The 19,218-nt window shown below is 41.1% G+C and overlaps 1 protein-coding gene across 2 annotated transcripts in view; it reads left to right on the forward strand.

Annotated features, from left to right (window-relative positions):
• Positions 1 to 18,923, forward strand: part of efnb2a (ephrin-B2a) — a 36,627-nt gene extending 17,704 nt beyond the window's left edge. The window contains exons 3-5 of one of the 2 annotated variants that reach the window (XM_072444294.1): positions 9,119 to 9,211; positions 11,566 to 11,676; positions 14,725 to 18,923. In XM_072444294.1, coding sequence (XP_072300395.1) covers positions 9,119 to 9,211; positions 11,566 to 11,676; positions 14,725 to 15,131 — 611 coding nt within the window. In that variant the 3' untranslated portion in view covers positions 15,132 to 18,923. The remainder of the gene's footprint in view (positions 1 to 9,118; positions 9,212 to 11,565; positions 11,677 to 14,724) is intronic. The other variant, XM_072444295.1, reaches the window with a different exon arrangement.
• The last annotated feature ends 295 nt before the right edge of the window (positions 18,924 to 19,218 follow it).

Genomic DNA, 19,218 nt, shown 5'->3' on the forward strand with positions numbered 1-19,218 from the left:
AATCAGATTCGATTGGCGGAGAACAGTTTTGAATCCCGGTCACATAAAAAAATCACGTCGTTTGGTGTTTGAAATGTTAGACGGATGACAGATAACGCCAGACGCAGCCACATTAGTCTGCCTGACTTCGCTCCGGGACTACAAAGACTCCGAAGCAGACACATCCCACTCCCTCCTTTTTTTTTTTTTACTCCTCCACACCCAAACAACGTACTTAATAATTGATGGGCCGGTGCTCGTGTTTACACACCCAGCCTTGCTTTTGGATAGTTCGGAAGGATTCGCAACAAAGCGGCGCTCGTGTTTCGCAAATTCGAGTTAACGGGGAGCGTGGATAAAGGTTGGGGAGGGGAACATAGGTGCGATAATGATAATGCACAACCACGTCGCGCACAGATGTACAAAACACCCCAGACTGCATTCCATTTCACCGCAGCAAAGGGAAGTCGGCAACTCATTTTCCTCCAGAACGCAATGTAAATTAGAGCAGTTATTTCCGACGAACCGTCTCACGCCTTTCAGTGAAATGAGTCCTTGGGTGTGTTTTTGTTTGTTTTGTTTTTTTCATCTCGCGCTCTGACTTATGCTCGGTTCGCAACAGTCTATTGTCCGTGCGATTCATGTGTAAACTGTAACAGGCAAAACAGCACAGACAGGCGTTAAAATAGACACAAGGCAAGAGGTTAAGGGAGGCGCGGAGGCGGCGGGGCGGTTTGCCTCGGAGGGTTAAAACGAGTTAAATTATTCATGTTCCGCGAAGGTTTTAAACTAGATGCAAGAATATGAGGAGATCTTAGCTGTATTTTTGCGTCTTTTTTAATATGCAGTTTTTTTTTTTTTATGGACTATCTTAAATTATTTTTGAATATTTGAAGTCACAATCAGCGTCGTAAAGGTATTCAAATTTCAAACTCGATTTCGATACTAAGGAGAAAGCTTGATACTTGATAACACAATAATAAGAAAAATACCTTTATTTTCAACCTTAAATAGTAGTTTGTTTTATAATGGCTCTGACAAAGCTCAGCATTTTGTCCCGTTCGTATTATTTTTATCTTGTTTCGATACTACTTTTCGTGTCGATTAGCGTATGATTCTTGATACTTTTGACGACCGTAGTGACAATAACATTCCTATTTAGCCAGTGAAACAAAGCTCCGTATTGCAAGTCTATTCATCCTCTCCGTTGCGACTTAATTACATCAACTTCCCCCCTCCATGTCCCACTACGGCACTGTCCAAAATCTATCAGACTGTGACAAAAAAGTTCACCGCGTGGATGGCATTAGCCTTTTTGGAGGGACCACTCGATACGTAATTAATTAAGCAGCGTTTAATCCTCCGTTTCTTCTCACAATCGCAGAGGCTTCCACATCAATGCTGCGGATCTCGGGGCCCACCATTTGGATTAATTTGTGTCAAACTATCTATAGTCTTTGGTTTTACATACAATTTCAAGGGTAATCATCCGGACCCTGTTTTAAAATCAAGAGGTTTCGAGTCAAAAACGTCTGGATTTTAAAACATTATCCAGATGATTACCTTTAGAACTCTTCAAACTTATCAAAACTGTTGGGTTTGTGATTATTGGGAGACTTATATCCGAAAGAATTGAACCCATTGCATTGATTTTCCTTCTTTTCCTTTCGATCAGTGTTTTAAAATACATGCTGTATAAATTTCCCACCAAAAAAGTCAGTCACCATTTCCCATTTGTCTTTGTAATTGTGGTAAAATATGACTGCAACGTAATTTGAATACTGCATTTTCTGTCAAGCTTGCGCAACTAAAATCCACCGCTGACCAGAATTTGAAGCCCTAAAATAACATGCAAGCTATCATCGCATTCAACTGTTAGCATCCTAGCACTACTTGACTGTGAAGCTCGCTTTTGCTTCGAGCTCAATCAAAGGGCGCACTTTAGAGAAAGCACACTAGGGGTCCATTAGCGTCTTTTGTCGTCCAAGCGTAGCGTTTTTTGTAGTTTTTCAGCGGTTTTCCCAGCCACGCAAGAGTCTCCGGTGGATGTGTACGTGCATATAATGGAGTAGTAGTGCACAATGCTGCTCCAGTTTAAAGAGCAGATGAGTTTGATGTGATTGTTGTCGGCAGCATGGCCCGCAGCCGAGAAGCCAGCAAGCGAGATGATTATATGAGCTAAAGCGGGAAAGAAGGGCAGCGGAAGAGATGGTAAAAGAGGCTTGGGCACTAAAGCAGAGGAGGGAAAAAAAGGGAAAGAAAAGTGGAACAGAAAAGGGGCATTTGGAGGACAGACTGGGGAGATTTCATTAAGAATTTAAACTCTGAAAATGTGTTTGGCTGTGTTTGTTATGTGGAGCAGGTGTTTGCGTCCAAATGCGCATTACGACAAGACAGGACAACTCTCAACTGTCACGCAAAATGGGTTATCAGTATTTAGAGCTAACTCATCAGTGGTTTGGTCAAATTTCAGCCCAAATTCATGCCTAGTTTAGTCAAGTTTGCGTCCTTATTTCCCCCCAACGCAGTTCTGCCAATACCGTTAGCAAACCTGTCTCAAAGCCCTAACCTTAACAACATTTACCTGTCCCTAGCCTTAATGCTAACCCCATCCCTAAATTCAACCTTATTACTAAAAAAATATTGTATTAATTGAACAGTTGCTAGCATAGCCACCAATGCTAAGTCGCGGTTGTTTGGCAAAACGTGTTTAGATCAAACGGTTCTCAAAAAATCGATCTTAGTTAGTACTTCTTCTTTCATCGTTCTCTCCAATACGTCTGCTGAGTATTTGGTCGCAGTAACAAAGTTTGCAAATAGAATCGACACTAGCTGTTAAGGTCAACGGGTCGGCCACTTGCTTTGCCGTGAATCACCAAACTTACGGTTGCGTACTCGTTAAAATAATCGATTAATACCTCCCCAAACAAATCGTAATGTGGAATGAATAGCTTTTGAAACATAGGGCCATTAGCTGACTTGCAGGAGTGACCTTTCCATGCCCCGGCCTGCTTCTCGGGGTCAGCGCCGAGCCTACATCCTGTCAGTCCCCATTACGCCAAACAAACGGTGACAAGGCCCGGCGCTATGTCGATGAATTCATGCTCCGCGGAAAGTTCATGGAGTAAAAAAACAATGCTGTGTTTAGCTCATAGCCAGTCTTTGTCCGTCCTCATCTCATCGCTCTTCTCCATTTTTTCTGTCCATCTGTTCCCTTCATATCTCTGTCAGGGACGTCGTTTCACTCCGTTAAAACTCCCTCTTTCAGCGTGGTGTAATTATACGCGCCGAGTTTTGGCAACTTTAAGCGAAACCACATCCAAAGTATTGTTTTGGACGTTTCAAAGGCTCTTTCATATGCGAGCGGACAGATGCATGGTTTAGAGAGGAGTCCCAGCCACAATTATCATGACATAATCACCTCATTATCATTTATCTATCATTTTATACAATTTTCGAGTCATTTCGCCCCTTGATTGATGGCCCACAATGTTTCCACAGCTAAATTGAGGGTTTGTATAGCGTTGACGAAATTTGAATTTCTATTTTGAGTGATTCGGAGAAGACTGGTTTCAAATGTTTTTTTGTTTTTTTTGGTCATATTTAAAGATTATCTGCCTGTTGAGTAAAATAATTCAACTACAAGACCATTTTTTCTGAATTAGGAATTGATTAAATTAAATTTCAATCTTTTAAAATGATTGTCAATTGTCTTAAAAAAAAAAAATATATATATATATATATATATATATATATATTACTGCTGTTCCTGCTGAGAATATTTACTGACAAAAGAGTGTTTTCATCAAAAACACAAAATGTACACATTTCCTCTGTCAATTTGATGTGGTTACAGCTCAGTCGGAATAATACAACCTCTTGTTTTGGAGTCTGTGTATAGACCAGATGATGAATAGTCCATTACTAGTTAACAACTATTTCTATAATTGATTAGTTGTGACGTACTTGTCGCAGCTCTAATTATTACTGTGGCATTGAAATTGGCTTTTTCCTTTGAAATGTTATGTTATGTGTGTGTGACAACACGAGTAAAAAGAACTCAACATTTTGCCACGTTTTAATAAACTCACCAAAATGCTTTGCACTTCTGAGCTGCCCAACCCTAAGCGAGTTATCCGTGGCATTAGCAATTTTCCACCTCCACAAAAACTCTAAACTAATCAAGTTAAAAGCTCAGGGTGTTGTTCTGAATGCCACAGCTCACAATTAAGTGTCTGTGTTAAGACATGGGCTGATTTTCCACTCTCCTGATTTGATAAACAAGAGGCTGAAATGAAGTTAGGGAGTCTGGCAGCGGCGGGGGCCGGGGCAGGGGCCGGGGCGGGGGTGGCATTGTGGATTCGGTGCTAGTTTTTACAGGTGGCTTTCACTCACTGAGGTCACACTTGGGCTGAGGGCACTGCTGGTCTGGTCTCGTGTAATGTGATTTCGCTTATTTGTTTGTGGGTCTTTGCCACTCAAGCTGTCAAGTTGGTCTGGAGCCGCACTTTGTCACAGCCCACTGACTGATTTTGCCTGCTGGTCTTATTTCCCCGTCTTCTGTGTTTTTTGTGGCCCGTAGGCTTCATTTACAGGAAAGTACAGTGTGAAATGGGGGATGAGAGAGAATGGAGGACATGCAGTCAATTGTCGGAGTCGGGAATAGAACTCACAACACGCGTTAACCGTCAATTAATTGTCAGGGATTGATCCATTTCAGAATTGATTGTTACTATGGAAGCCACAATTGAGGGCAACGTGTAATTCAAATTTTCAGCCTGCAAAACATTGGATTTTAAATAAGGGATGTCTTTATCATTCATAGTGTCAATGAGCACATGATGAAAGCTCATCCAATAAGCTATAGGTTTCCATGCTTTGTTTTGCCCGCTAAGGTCATACGTTTAGCCCCATTAGCGGTGAGCCTTATCTGTTTGCGATTCTATGGTTGAATCCATTTGTTGGGGCTCTTGTATTGAAACGCTTTGCATCCCGGCCCGTTTCCCTCCACCCAGCGTCATGGATTAGCCGGTTAACTCTGTCCTGCTAGCCAACCTCAGAGGGCCCAGTCATTCAGGCCGCTTTAGCCCATTCAACAATCGCATTCTGTTGAAATCCAAGTCAGGCTTTTGCCGGACTGCAAGCCTGTGCCAGAGAGAGAGAGCGTGTTGCATGCCGGCATTTAAAGGAGAAGAGGAAATTGATGTTGGAGTATGGTGGATTTTTTTATTTTTTTGTGCCGCAAAGATTAAGCGGCTTTGCAAATAACGGAATCCTTTTGAAGAGGGTTTAGATGTGTCAAACATTTAGCTTGGACTTACTTTACCTTAGTATACATTCAAGAAAACAGTGTCCAATCACAGCACAAATAAATCATTTTAGAGGCAGGCAGTATGGGCAATATATTTTCTTATAATATTGTGAAATTATGCAAAATTCGAATATCTAATACAAAAAAATCCCCCCAAAAGAGCAGATTAAAAATAAAAATGATGTGGTAAATACAAATATTTCTGCATTTCACATTCACTTCATTTCTCTGATAATCAAACCTCGACAAAAGCATTTCAAGATTTCTGTTTGTTTGACATAACGAACAGAAACAGAAATCGTTTGACATAACATTGTCAAACAAGATAGGTTTTTTTTTTCTTTCATTTTTATAAAAAAATTAAATCAAATTAATATATGTTTTGGATGCATCAAAATTTAGCTTAGCCCTTCAATTGACATACTTTACCTTAGTTCACCTCTCAGAAAAGCATGCCCAAGTTCTTACAGTTCCAATCACGGCACAAATAAATCATTTTTGAGGCTGATTGTAAAACTTGTTTGTTTTGTGCAGCCAGGTGTTCATCCAAAAGCACACGCGAGTTAGGATGGCAGCACAAGCCTTTAAGGAGCTTTGTCTGTAATGTGCTTTTGACTCTCTTCCGAAAAATAACCAATGGTCAGCACTTGAAGGCTGGAGGGAGGACAGAGGGAGGACAGAGGGAGGGACGTGGCGGCATGCTTTTCGTGACAGATGTTTGATCAGAACAGTTACATGGTGGCGCGGAGTACGCAGAGTGGCGGCCATTTTATTTGTATTTATCTCCAGTCAGAAGATGATGGGAACGCAGCGGGACAGGCTAAGGTGGAAGGGGGGAAGGTATGGTGGCAGTCTCCGAGCAGAAGCGACAAGGAGGAAGGCCGGGGGTGGGGTGGGGGGGGGGGGTGTGGGAGTGGTGCTGAATGCGGGCCACTGGGCACTGGAGACAGGCCAAGCCGCTAAGCCCTGGCAGCTCGTTAGCCACTGTGTTACTGACCTGATAGACCACAAACCCCTACTCCCTCCCTCCCGCCAACCCTTTTTTTTTTTTTGGACTGTCCCACTGTTCAATAGCATTTGCTTCCAGTGTCCTGGCGCAGAGCAGCTAATGAGTATCAACGTGTGCACTCGGTATACAGATTGTGACGCAATCAAATCGAAATTATGCAAAAAAACGCCATTAACAAAGACCATTGTTGGAGTACTTTTCAAGCAACATAAAAGCATGTCTTCTTATGTTTAAAAACTTTGAAAACTAGACCTCTACAAACATGTTCTGAAATGCATTTGATTCGTATTTGTATTAGTCAGAAAAATCACACTATCACACATTATGCCTGAATTACTCTACTGACAGATAATTTTAAAGTAATAAAAAAGCAAAATAAATGACAATAATAATATTGTAATTTAAATTTATTAATTTTTTTAACAATTTTAATATTTTTTTTTGTATTATTATATTGTAATGTATGAGCTGCCGTCTCCACTTTGCTGAAAAATAACCTTTCCTGCTAATTTACTGCACATTTTATTTTTGCCCTGGCTGTTCCCCCTTACTCCCGGCGGCCTGGGAGGGCAGCATGGAGCACCACGGAGCAGCTAATGAGCTCGGGCGTGTACACATGATTGAGCTTTGGCCCCTAGCCCACGCCGAGACGTGTAGCACACAGCACAGAGATGCAATTTATCAAATCAAAGGGCCTTGTTATTCCGGTCACTGTTGAAGTCTATTACCGCTGATGGCCACTAGAAGCAAGCAATAACAAATATGGCTTTTTATGCACTCTGTCATTTGTTCTACAGATGGAGCAAGTTCTTTTATCAAATCAAAGGGTTGGTTATTGTCCCTAGACTGGAGCTGGCATGGCGCAGTGGCTTCAATGTCGGCTAGCCAGGCCCACACAAGGAAAGCCTTTGATGCATTTCCCACGAATTTAGCGACGTCTTCTTTCTTGTAATCGGTATATTGTATATTTACTGTCTATTTTTTGGTTCTAAGCTTGTATATAGTTTGTGTTGAATTTAAAAAGGACACATAATGAATAATTGTTCATGTTATTGGCCTTTAAACATGCTCTTGAGGACATTTGCATTAGCATCTCATCTTTTAGGGAAGAAAAACAAACCTAGCTTGACCCCGACATGCTAACGCAGTTATAATGTACATGATTTTACGGAAGAAATGCTTAGACTAAGTTTGCTGATGATTTATGGACTTAAAGATCCGCACAGAGCATCTCAGAGCTCTACCTACAAGGCCTCAAAATTCTGTGTATTTTCCGAGGCTCAGAGGGAATGAAGCTAAACACCTGCAGTATCACAAATGGCCACTAGAGGCTGACTGCAGTAGCGTTCCTTTTAATTCCTAGTTTAAGATAAGATAAGATAAGATAAGATAATCCTTTATTGTCCCACATGGGGAAATTTATTGCGATCCCTTAAGGCAGTTTCAAGTTCTTGTCTACATCTGTTTCTTCATGAAAAGTGCATATTCGGCTCACTAAACATCTGCTAACAGGGCCTGTGTTGTTCCTCCCTGTCACAAGTGGGACGTCTTGCTCCGCCTCTCGCAGATTCCTCTCCCAACATCTGCCAGAAACGTCCCCCGATTTTAGCATTTAGAGCCCCGCTTGCGTTCTTACTAAGATCTTCAAATAGCTCGTTTTATGCGAGCAATTCATCATTTCTATTTGACTTTCTCTCCTTGGAAAGTGGCCATTGTCGAGTCGGGTTTATACTTTTGACAGCTTTCTACTTACCTTGAAGCCTTATAAATTCCTTGAGCTTATTTTTAATAACTGGTTATCCATCTCCGGAGTGTAGTTAGCGCTAATATAAGATGATCCAACAATTTAACCTGCGGCACTGCCAACATGGCTGCTGTCGTCGAGTTCTCTTTCTCCTTTAACTGCCAAGGAGATATTATACATGCAATTGCTCAGGATAATTGACTTTGAGGACGGAAGTGCTCCTCCGGTGCCGGGTGACAGAAGTGACGACGGGATGAATTGTGTCCTTATGAGTCATATCCTTCTCCGGCAAAAAGGAAGGAAATAAATGCAAGGATGCAGTTACAGACTTGTTAGCAATTCAGCATTTTTGATTCCGCTAAGGACTTCATCATTATTGTTGTGAACTTAACTGATTTTGTCCTGAATTAAAATCTCCATAAAGATATTCAGATGATATTTACGCATCAGGAACGTGCTAAAATGTGCCTGTTTATGTCTAGGTTGAGGTTTATGTGTTGCACAAAACGCAAATGGACCAGAAAATTTACCAGAAAATGGCAGAAATATCACTTCATATCCTTGTTTGGAATGTTGGAGATGGCACTAGAAAACTCACTATTTTTCAAAAAGTAACATTCCCACTCTGTCCCTTGCAAAACACTTAAAAAATAAAAGCCTCAAACTTCAAAATAAACCCAGCTCTTTGGCCTTTTAGTAAACAGTGAAAGGTGCAGTTGATGCGAACTAAAATGTGCAAAAAGGGTCGATCAATGAGGTATAATATAAACAGGGCCAGGCATGGACTGAAGCAGGTCTAAAGCAGAATAAGACCAGTATTAAACAAGGTCTAAATCAGGACTAGAACAGGACTAAACCAGAACCAAACCAGGTCTAACATTGAACAGACTGATTCGGACTCTTTGAGGTCATTTATCATGGTTTTACTATCGATGATATTTCAACCTAGCAGATCTCCCAAACAACAGCTCCGATATTATCCACTCTTTCATGTTTCTCCCACCTCATATTCAACATGTAATTTCATATAACTTCCTGCTAAATCTAACCTGGTTTTCCCTCTCATTTCCTCCAGCGACATCTAACGGCACCATGGAGGGCATCGACAACCAGGACGGAGGCGTGTGCAAGACCAAGTCCATGAAGATAGTCATGAAAGTGGGGCAAAGTGAGTACCTTATTATCGACTTACAATGAGTACCAGCGCCAGTCGGGGGGCCCCAGCGTGCCCCCCCGAAGCCCCGAGCGTGTCCTAATAAGGTCAGGGGAGGCCGCACCGCAAACAGCTCCACAGCTCCATCGTCTCCATGACACCTGGGGCTCCGAAGGGCCAAGATCCAGATCCAGGAGTAATGTAGCGGAAGGCCCGTCGCACACACACACACACACACACACACACACACACACACTGAGCATCTGCTGTGAATGCTCCCTCAAACCAAAACTTGCAGTGGAAATGTACTTGGAATGCCCAGGTTTTAGAGCAATAAAACTGTACTGACTTTGGTTGACGTACAGTTCACAGTTTTATACACGTCCAGAAGGGTTTACATTTGTGGACTTTAAGGCTTTTTTAAGTGTTTTTTTTTCCATCTACTTAATGTCGAGCTATGACATAATTCGATCATCGTTTTACGTTTTGTTCATTGTAAATTCTGCAATGCTGAGCTAAAACGGCTTCGTAATAGAAACTGGTTCATTGACTTCCTGTTCAAAACTGCAGATAGTGATAAGCCCCGCCCCTTTTCACAGTGGCATTTCACCAAGCAGCAGATTGTCATTTACATATTTTTTTATATTTTAAAAGTGACACGCTTACGTGACATTTCTGAACCGTACATACTTGACCCGGAGTCGGAATTTTAGGGGATGATAGGGGGTAGGTGAAAACAGGAATTTTCTGAGCACTCAAGCATGTTTTATACACTATAAAACCTCATTAAGATTGCTTTTCGTTATATTAACTGCAAATCGCTTATCGGTATCTTAATATTTGAAAGGGCAATATGTGACTAATTTATGAAATCTAACTTTCTGAATAATCAATTTGACATAAACAGCCAGATAAAAAAGCCAGAGCGCCTAAAATCATCACATGTCTCTTAATTCAACAAAAAAAAGACTTAATTTAATTTTCATGTTAATTGTAACATTAATTTTAATGTCACAATTATAATGTTTTGGTCTTTACCATTATATTGTGACATAAATAATCACGATTAATGATTAACCTAATAATGACTGGAAACAGAAATGCCCCTTTACTAATACAAACACGTCTAAACAAACCTACAGCTCTTTTTAACAGCTTGCTATTGTCTTACAGCTATTAATTACAGTTATCACAATACTGAGGGAAATTCCCAAGGTTGTACTGTTACTTCAATAGCTCCATTTGCTAAATCGTTTTCAAGGTCAAGAAATGAATGGAAGCGCAGAAAGACACAGAAATCTGCTACATTTAGACAAGCAAATCTCAAGCAATTCAGCAAGAAAAGACTTGTGTGTGTGAGCTTCCTGTCTTATTGTAAATCCCCGTGTTAAGCAAAGTAGCTGGAACAATAAACAATTGTGAGACTGCAGTAAAGTTCTGCTGTGAGCTTGAATACTGTAAACAAACCAGGCACAAAACAATGAAAACTATAGTAAAAAACCATGTGGTTAACGCCGACTCATTCTCTCTGGGGAAGTTTTAACCAAAGCTGTGATTGTTGTTCGTCAAACCAAGTCTCAGGCTTAGTAAAAGTATACATTTAAGACCCAGTGGTGGAAAAAAGTACTTTGTAAAGTTACAGATCCATGTGAAAAGAAATGGCTCAATTAAAAGTGTAAGTAGCACATAAAAGTTTTGAAGTAGCAGTTTGTGTAAATGTACTTTAAGAGTAGAAAAGAGTTTAAAAAGTTGCTCCCACTGATTTTAAGAATTGTCAAAAGTGGTAAATTTTGAGATTTTGATCACCCATAGCTATTTAAATACAAATCTTAATTTTGCTGGTTCATTTCATGTATAATTTTGTTTGTTTAAGGCAGGACGGAACACAAAACCTTTCTTGCAGGATGTTAACGCTAAAAATTACTCCTCAATATCTGTGAAAAAAACATATATTTTTTTCACAATTTAAAAAATAAAGTTAAATTAAATTAAAAAATAAAAACAATTATAAAACATAAAACAAACCGGGCAGGACCATTGGGAAAGAAATTATAGATTTTAAAATAAGTTATACAAAAAATAATAAGGCATCCTAAGAAAAGAAAGGTTAAGGCACACAAGGTCCAAAATATGAGTCCCATTTAGTCCAGATTTTTTTTTTTCAATGTGTACCTTTCCAAGTTGAGTCCATGTGTGATTTTTTTTTGTTACTTTTCAGTCCAGTTCAAAAATGTGTTGGAGTAGAAAGTACATATCCTGCTCTCAAATGCAGTGAAGTAAAACTAAAAAGTATACAATGTAATAAGACGAGAATAAGATGTATTAAGACAAAATAAACTCATCTGTGCTTGTTTTGTCCTCTCTTCCAGGTCCCACAGACCCTATTTCACCCAAAGACAACCCCACCAGAGTTCCGCACCCGCCCAAGCACCCGGACAATAAGAATCCGTACAACAAAAACGACGTGCTGGAGAAGCCAGGTGAGCTCACCCTTCTGCTATTTACAACCGCAAAAAAACACACAAAAAAGTGGGAAAGTGCTAATTGGAAGCAGAATTTATGGAAGCAGTTTGCGAACACAATAAAAAGTGTGTCTATGTGTGTGATTATGTGGTCGGGAAGGGAAAAAAAGTCAGCGATTCATCAAGGAGGTAATTGAATGTTGCCCATAAAACTGATAGGCATCTCTAAGCTGACGCTCAAGGACTCTGGATCGATTCCAAGCCCGACGCGACGCTTTAAGTGACGTTTTCAGGAAAATGATCCCATCGCTGTCTGCCATCTCGCTTTAACGAGCCGCTCTCAGGACAGAAAGACGCTTGTTCCGATCCCCCCCGACCGTCCGCGTGGACTCACAAGCCGCCCACCATATACGAGGCCTTATCTCGGCTATTAGATTGCAACTTTCAAAATCTGGCACCAAGGAGAAGGTCAGGGCAATTTCCCCTCGCGAGTTGTAAGGCAAAAAACACACGCTGGTTCTCACGTTTGTATGGAAAATGTAGTGTAGTGCGTAATTAAAGACATTACTATTTAGAACTTTGACATTTTACACAATTTCCTCTATTCAACAACCAAGGAAGTGGTCACGACAAGAAATGTAGTTAATTTGACCGTTTATTAGAAGAAATTAAAACATGATTTGACTATTTATTTTTTATGTTCACATTGGTTTTCTTAGGTAATCATTTTTATATTTTTTTACTTCAAAATAATCATTTAAAAATAACCATAATAGAAGGCAAACCCATTTTACAAAATGAAATAAAGTAAATTAACACAAAAAAGAAACAAAAGAATAAGAAAAAAGAAACAAATAGATAAATCATATGTTTTTTAAATTGTATGAACACAAGTTTTAATTGCTTTTGCATTTTTTTTCTACCATCTCCTTTTTGAAAATGTATTTATTAATGATTATTTATTTATTTGATTTAGGAAGTCAATATCTACCCAATGCAATGACTAAGTTTAGCAGTTGTTTTCTTCAGACTATATTCAGTTTATTTTCCCATTCATATTTTCTATTAATGATATTTTCAACCTCCATCAAAATAAATAAATACAAATAAATCATACAGGATAAACTGATAATGCCCTGGTTTATTTACTCCAACTCCACACAGCGACAAGCTCAGTCCAAACACAGTCTTCCTCCCCAGTTTGTCCCTTCATTTTAGGCGTGTAGCGAGCGTGTAACATAGCGAGCGTGTAGCGAGCGTGTAACATAGCGAGCGTGTAGCGAGCGTGTAACATAGCGAGCGTGTAGCGAGCGTGTAACATAGCGAGCGTGTAGCGAGCGTGTGACATAGCGAGCGTGTAGCGAGCGTGTGACATAGCGAGCGTGTAGCGAGCGTGTGACATAGCGAGCGTGTAGCGAGCGTGTGACATAGCGAGCGTGTAGCGAGCGTGTAGCGAGCGTGTAACATAGCGAGCGTGTAGCGAGCGTGTGACATAGCGAGCGTGTAGCGAGCGTGTAGCGAGCGTGTAACATAGCGAGCGTGTAGCGAGCGTGTGACATAGCGAGCGTGTAGCGAGCGTGTAACATAGCGAGCGTGTAGCGAGCGTGTAGCGAGCGCGTAGCGACCGTGTAGCGAGCGCGTAGCGAGCCCATATGCTTAAATAGCACTGCATTTTCTTTTATTTACTAGAGCTGCAACCATTAATCAACTAATTAGAACTAGTCGACTAAAGAAATACTTTCATTTTCATCGTGAATGCACTTTATTCATGGATATTCTCTATTTAGAAGCCTTCAGTCGTCATATTTTCACCTTTATTTGGTTAAAAATGCATTCAGAAAGTCTCAGTTTAGTTTAATAGAAATAGAAATAATTGTTTGACTAGTCGACTATAGGGGAAAAATACTCGTCAGTGCACGGCCCTGTTACTTACCGTCAAAATTGCACTCTAAACTGTTGCAAAAGTATCACGGTGCTATCCAACCTCGTCGTTTTCAACCGCATCCGTAATTACAATTCCCTAAGTTCTATTTTTCTCATTCACGTCGAAGCCATTTGGTCTCGCGTCCTTGTCAAGGTTACCGTCTGCGCCGCCCGCATGTGAATAGCCACCGATCGAACCTGACCTTTATAGAGCAGCTCTGAATGGGGAGGTCTCACTCTGCCGCTCCTCACAGTTCAATGCACCTTCGCTTTTACCGCCGGCCAATAAGAGGGCGGCGCTGAAAAGGGGTGCCTCTTCTCCGCTCATTCACATTCGCATCAGAAACCCCGGTCACATCGCACTCGCCATCAATTCTTTCAATAGTCGTGTGTTTTTTTTTACCCCCCTTTCAATCCCATCGAGATCCAGCGCTCTCCTCGCCGCAAACATTTCATCACGAGCTGTTGTCTGTCGACTAGAAATGGATACGTTTCTTTTGCCTGCTTAGATTCTGGCAGGTACAGAAGTCGCTGGTGCAATAAAGGGAGAGAATTCTAATGAAATCGAGCAACTGGTGGTTGGTTCTGCTGCAGATGGGGAAAAGTGCAGGCACTAGAGGTTCCGGAAGGGAATTTTACATACATTTTCCCCATAGACTTTCTAAACTACCCAAGACATATTTTAAAAAAAAAAAATCTCTGTGTTATTTAAACACAGAATTTTCTGTTTGGACTGAAAACAAAGACAAAGCAAGTTAGTCTCTGACATTTAGATCTATGAATAAATATGATCTACAAAAACGTACAGCTTGTTTTGGTTAGTTATATAATATTAAAAAAGCTCCATGAGATTAGCAGTAATAGCTACAGTAATAATAGCTAAAAAAATACGCACATTTTTGAGATGTCTATGGGGGAAATGAATGGAAACTTCCGGAACAGCATCGGGCATTGAAGTGGGCGTCACTGTTGAGCTCTATTAATGTGTGCTTGAGAGGTGATTTGTTGAGAGGCAAGGGTACACCCCGGGCTGTGATTGGCTGACAATGGCGTCAAATGCGCGATATCTAAATCAGAATTGTTGTTGTTGTTGTTGTTGTGTTAGCGAATCAGAATTGTAACATTTCCCCCTTCTTTTTCCAGCAGACTCCGCACCGCGCGAGAGCGACGAGGAATCTGGCGGCAAGTCGTCCGGCACCATGGGCTCGGAGGTGGCCATCGTGGTCAGCATCGCCTCGGGCAGCGTCATCTTCATCATCATCATCATCATGCTGGTCCTGCTGCTGCTCAAGTACCGGCGGCGGCACCGGAAGCACTCGCCCCAGCACGCCGCCACGCTCTCCCTCAGCACGCTGGCCACGCCCAAGCGCGGCGGCACCGGCGGCAACAACAACGGCTCGGAGCCCAGCGACATCATCATACCGCTCAGGACTGCCGATAGCGTCTTCTGCCCGCACTACGAGAAGGTGAGCGGCGACTACGGACATCCGGTCTACATAGTCCAGGAGATGCCGCCGCAAAGCCCAGCGAACATCTATTACAAAGTCTGAAGCACGAACTTGAAACGGGGAAAGAAAACGCTTCAGTCGACTCCTCCTCCTCCTCTCCTCCTGATCTTTCTCTTCTTTTCGTCAAAATTTGGTTTCGGAGAGATCTAAAAAAGGTGGTTGCTAATGCTGCCGATGCTGCCGACGCTGCTCTCTGGGGCTTCTTGGGAAATGCTGGACAGCGATTGATGTTCTTTTCCCACATAAAGAAGCTGTTTTCGTTTTTAGCGCACTGCGGCTGCCAAGTTTGGGAGAGCTTTATCAGGAAGTGGTGCGGATGGACACACATAGAACGATCGAGTAAAGGATTTTATCAAATGCTTGGCCTCGTTTTTGGAGAGACTACTGTTTGGAAAGGGACTCAAAATGTAACGAGGAGGAGGTCGGCGACGAAAAAAACGGGAGGAACGGATCGCCCTCCCTTTTTCGAAAAAGCCCACTGGCCAGAGACTTTTAGTGGATTTTTCTAGCTAAACACGGAAACGGAGGAGAGAAGATTCCCACACACCCATCCTCTCTGGGACTTTCCTTACTGACTCACCCAATCACAATGCCACCCGTTTCACCACCTTAAAAACTCACATGCGAAACACAGCATCTCAACGTGGAGTTCACCGTCTTCATTCCCACACATCTGTTCCCAAACGTTACTTGAAAGTTCATGGACTTTGAGAAACCCTCTATTTTGTACTTTCTAGCATCAGGATTTTACTAATTTTATCGTTTTTATTTTCTCCTTCCATATTCCATAGTAGTTCAATTCAAAAGTGTTTGATTTCGTTTTCCTTTAACGAGTGACCCGACAGTGGCTAGGAAAGAAGGGGACGAGATGGAGGGAGATGTAGGAGGTCAGGGTGAGCCCGGGCGTCTTCAAGGATGAGTTGGGGGTCGTTACTAAACATAGAGCAGCACTTTGAATCCCTTTTTGGTACCCCCACTCTCTTGAACGAGGCGACGGCAAGCCAACTGGGTCAAATTCCCTCACGGGGCGATGTTCCGGGACAAAAACGTCACGTCGCCTTAACTGCCGAGGAGTAACGACACGTGTAAAAGAAAGAAAACACTGTATTATGTAACAGCTCCACAATGTAACTCATGTTTACTCTATTGTGTAAAGACACCCAGATTTTGAAATGATCTGCGGATACATTTTTGTAATTTGTATTTTGACATTTTTCACATTTTTAAATAAATTATTGCTATTTTAAGTCAATGCTCAAATCAACGTTCTGGAGTCGCACTTTTTATTAATTTCACGGTTTATTCTGATTACAACTCAAGTTTTGGTTTTAGACTTTAAAGCTGAAAATGGCAGAAAGAAGAAATGCTAGCTATTTTTTAGTTACATAGCTAATCAAATACTAGCGTTGAAGTAACAAATACAAGTAATGATAAACACATATGCTCATTAAAAATATATAGATAGATTTGTTGGTTGCCTAAATTTGCCATGAGGCCTTAATGATTTTTTTGATTAACGTTGTTTTTCCACGGATGTATCTGTATTGCTTAGTTTTTGCAATTCCTTTTTTGCTGTTATTGCACTTGATATAATACATAAATGGATTAGTTCAACATTTGGGTGTTTTTATATCATAATGGAGTGTTTTTTTTGTAGTTTTGAAGTTTCATGATACAGTGTGGATACATGAAGCGTTGCTCGCACACTCGTGTCCAGTGATGAAGAACCAGTCGTAGGCCTGGTGGGACGTCCGAGGTACTGTACCCCACACAGGATGATAAGGGCTCCCTGGGGCCCCACTCACTGGTGTCCTCTTGCTCTTGAATAAATAAGCACAGGGACATGTCATCACCCAACACCCCTCACTGTTTGTCCATTTTTGACTTTTACTTTTTAAAGTTGTACATTTAAAACATTACAAAGATGAAAAAATACAAAAAAAAACAACAAAAACAAGCAGATTCTATTTATGATAGACACATAGAGCACAGGCAGCGTGGAAGAAGAAGTAAGGATATTATATTATAAGTGCACATTATGCAAACTTGGACAATTTGATCGCGTCACCACTGAGCCCTATGAAGTAGTCGGGACTCTTTTCTTGGAGCAGGGTAGCTCCCACTCAGTGTAGCATTTTCAAAATATTTCCCATCATGCCCTTCTCTTCATCCTCACTCATATGTGCATGTCTCCTCCCCATCATACGGGCTTGGGTCCCTGCACCGTGCCCCGAGCAGTTATCGCCTACTCATACTATAGAACTCCCACTTCATAAAGAGCATCACCGAAAAGCCAAGCCTTGTATGATCTGAGGTTTGTGCCTCTAAGAGGTTACAAAATCTGCAAATATGCAATTCTTATTTATTTTTGTAATCAATTCTAAGAGAAAACTCCTATGGAAAGTGTTCTTAACCACTGAAAGATGTAACAACTTCACACAGCTAGCAAAGAACGAAACAGTCTTGTCGTTTTATTTAAAATGTTCTGGTTTTCTTTTCTGTACTTCTGTTGGGATAACGTGCCGTAGTTCAAACTGTGAAAAAGTGAACAGGTTTTGAAAAGTTGAAAAAACAAAATGGCTGTTTAGTTGCTGCGGCAGAATATGACAATCTTATTAGTTTCTTTGAATCTGGCGTCCTTTTCTTAGCCGCCGATGGGCTAACCCTGCTATGCTAACAATCTGACCGTTCAAACCACTGACAACAATGGATGCAACGATGCGTTAAGCTGAAGCCAAACCTTTTTTTTTGGAAGTTGATATTGCACGCAGTATTTGCCAGAAAGTACTGTAATGGACCATAGAACTTCCACCCAGCTATGTAGCCTACATGCTAGTTGTTTGCTACTTCGGTGACGTCGAGGTCCAAACACCTACGCATATCTTTCTCTGGCATGTTGCTTGCCGTACAAATGACTTTTTGTGCCGTTGCGTTCGTTCTCTCACCGCTCACGAGATAAAACATTTACAGTTTTGGCTTCGCTTTCTGCTGCATCCATTGACTTTGACAGTGCGGCTGAATGCTAAGTCGTTGCTGTGCGGGTTTTAGCTTGGCGCTAGGAGGAGCACCCCAGGCCTCGGTAAATTGCCTTGCTCGTATGGTCAACCCTCGTCACTTGACTCAGTAATTTTGCACCGTACTTCTGTAGGTAAGAGACTGTAAATACATTCATGTTTGTATTGTATATGGATCCTGGGTTGTTACAATAGCCTTATTCACCTTTTTAGGAAAGCTGAACAAAAAAAGTCTGAAAAATGGAGTACTACACTTCAAAGCAGAGCATAAACTACTTTTTTGGTAAATAACTTATGTAAATATTGACCAGAACCCAATAAAACATTTTTATAAACTCTTAAAGTAAGATGTTTTGTATAAATTTGAATTTTTTGCTATGTATTTTAGCTAGCGCTCGATGGAAAGCTTGTGTCCTCCCACGCCCCCTTCCTTTTGCACTGTTTTCATGGTAATTTGGTTTTAAAAAAATTGAGAGAAAAGTTGCCAAGCCGACTGCTGCATATTTGTGCCATAAGTGTGTACCATAAATATTTATTAAATTAGTTTCTTTTGTTTGTTATATTCATGATTTTAATTTCAGTCCAGTTTGTAAGTAACACAGTATTATAATTGCATTGTTTGTCCATTTGGGTTTTCTTTTTGTTCTTATTGGTCCGCTCTGGTTGCCGGGTGACTGTAGCCCCGCCCCTCATCTCATCCCTCCGCTGTACAACATGAACATGGTTTGGTCATTCAACTCGTTTCAACTAAAGTGACACACATTCCACCAGTCTGTTACAAACTGAAAAATGTTTTTCAATAAAATGTTTTTCCTATGGATCTATGGTCTCTGGTTTTGTCATTATATTTGACTGTAAAGAAAGGGAGGCTCTGCGCAGAGAAGCCAAAACTGTACAATATTAATGTTCATTTTGACACACAATTATGATGAAGGTGAAGAGGAAGGAATGTAGTGGCTGCAGAGGCTGTTCGTTACGCTGCTGCGGGAGGGATTTGGAAGGAAAATGCAGCGTGTAGTTAAAACCACAGGGAGTAAGAGGCAGGGCTGTGCCATTAATGACCACCTTTTATTCTAGATTGACATTCCATAATTGCTTATCATCAATGATTATCT

The sequence above is a fragment of the Eucyclogobius newberryi genome, unplaced genomic scaffold (genome assembly GCF_026437365.1).
Source record: "Eucyclogobius newberryi isolate DKJ021-1_F unplaced genomic scaffold, fEucNew1.0.hap1 SCAF_14, whole genome shotgun sequence".
Taxonomy (NCBI): Eukaryota; Metazoa; Chordata; class Actinopteri; order Gobiiformes; family Gobiidae; genus Eucyclogobius; species Eucyclogobius newberryi.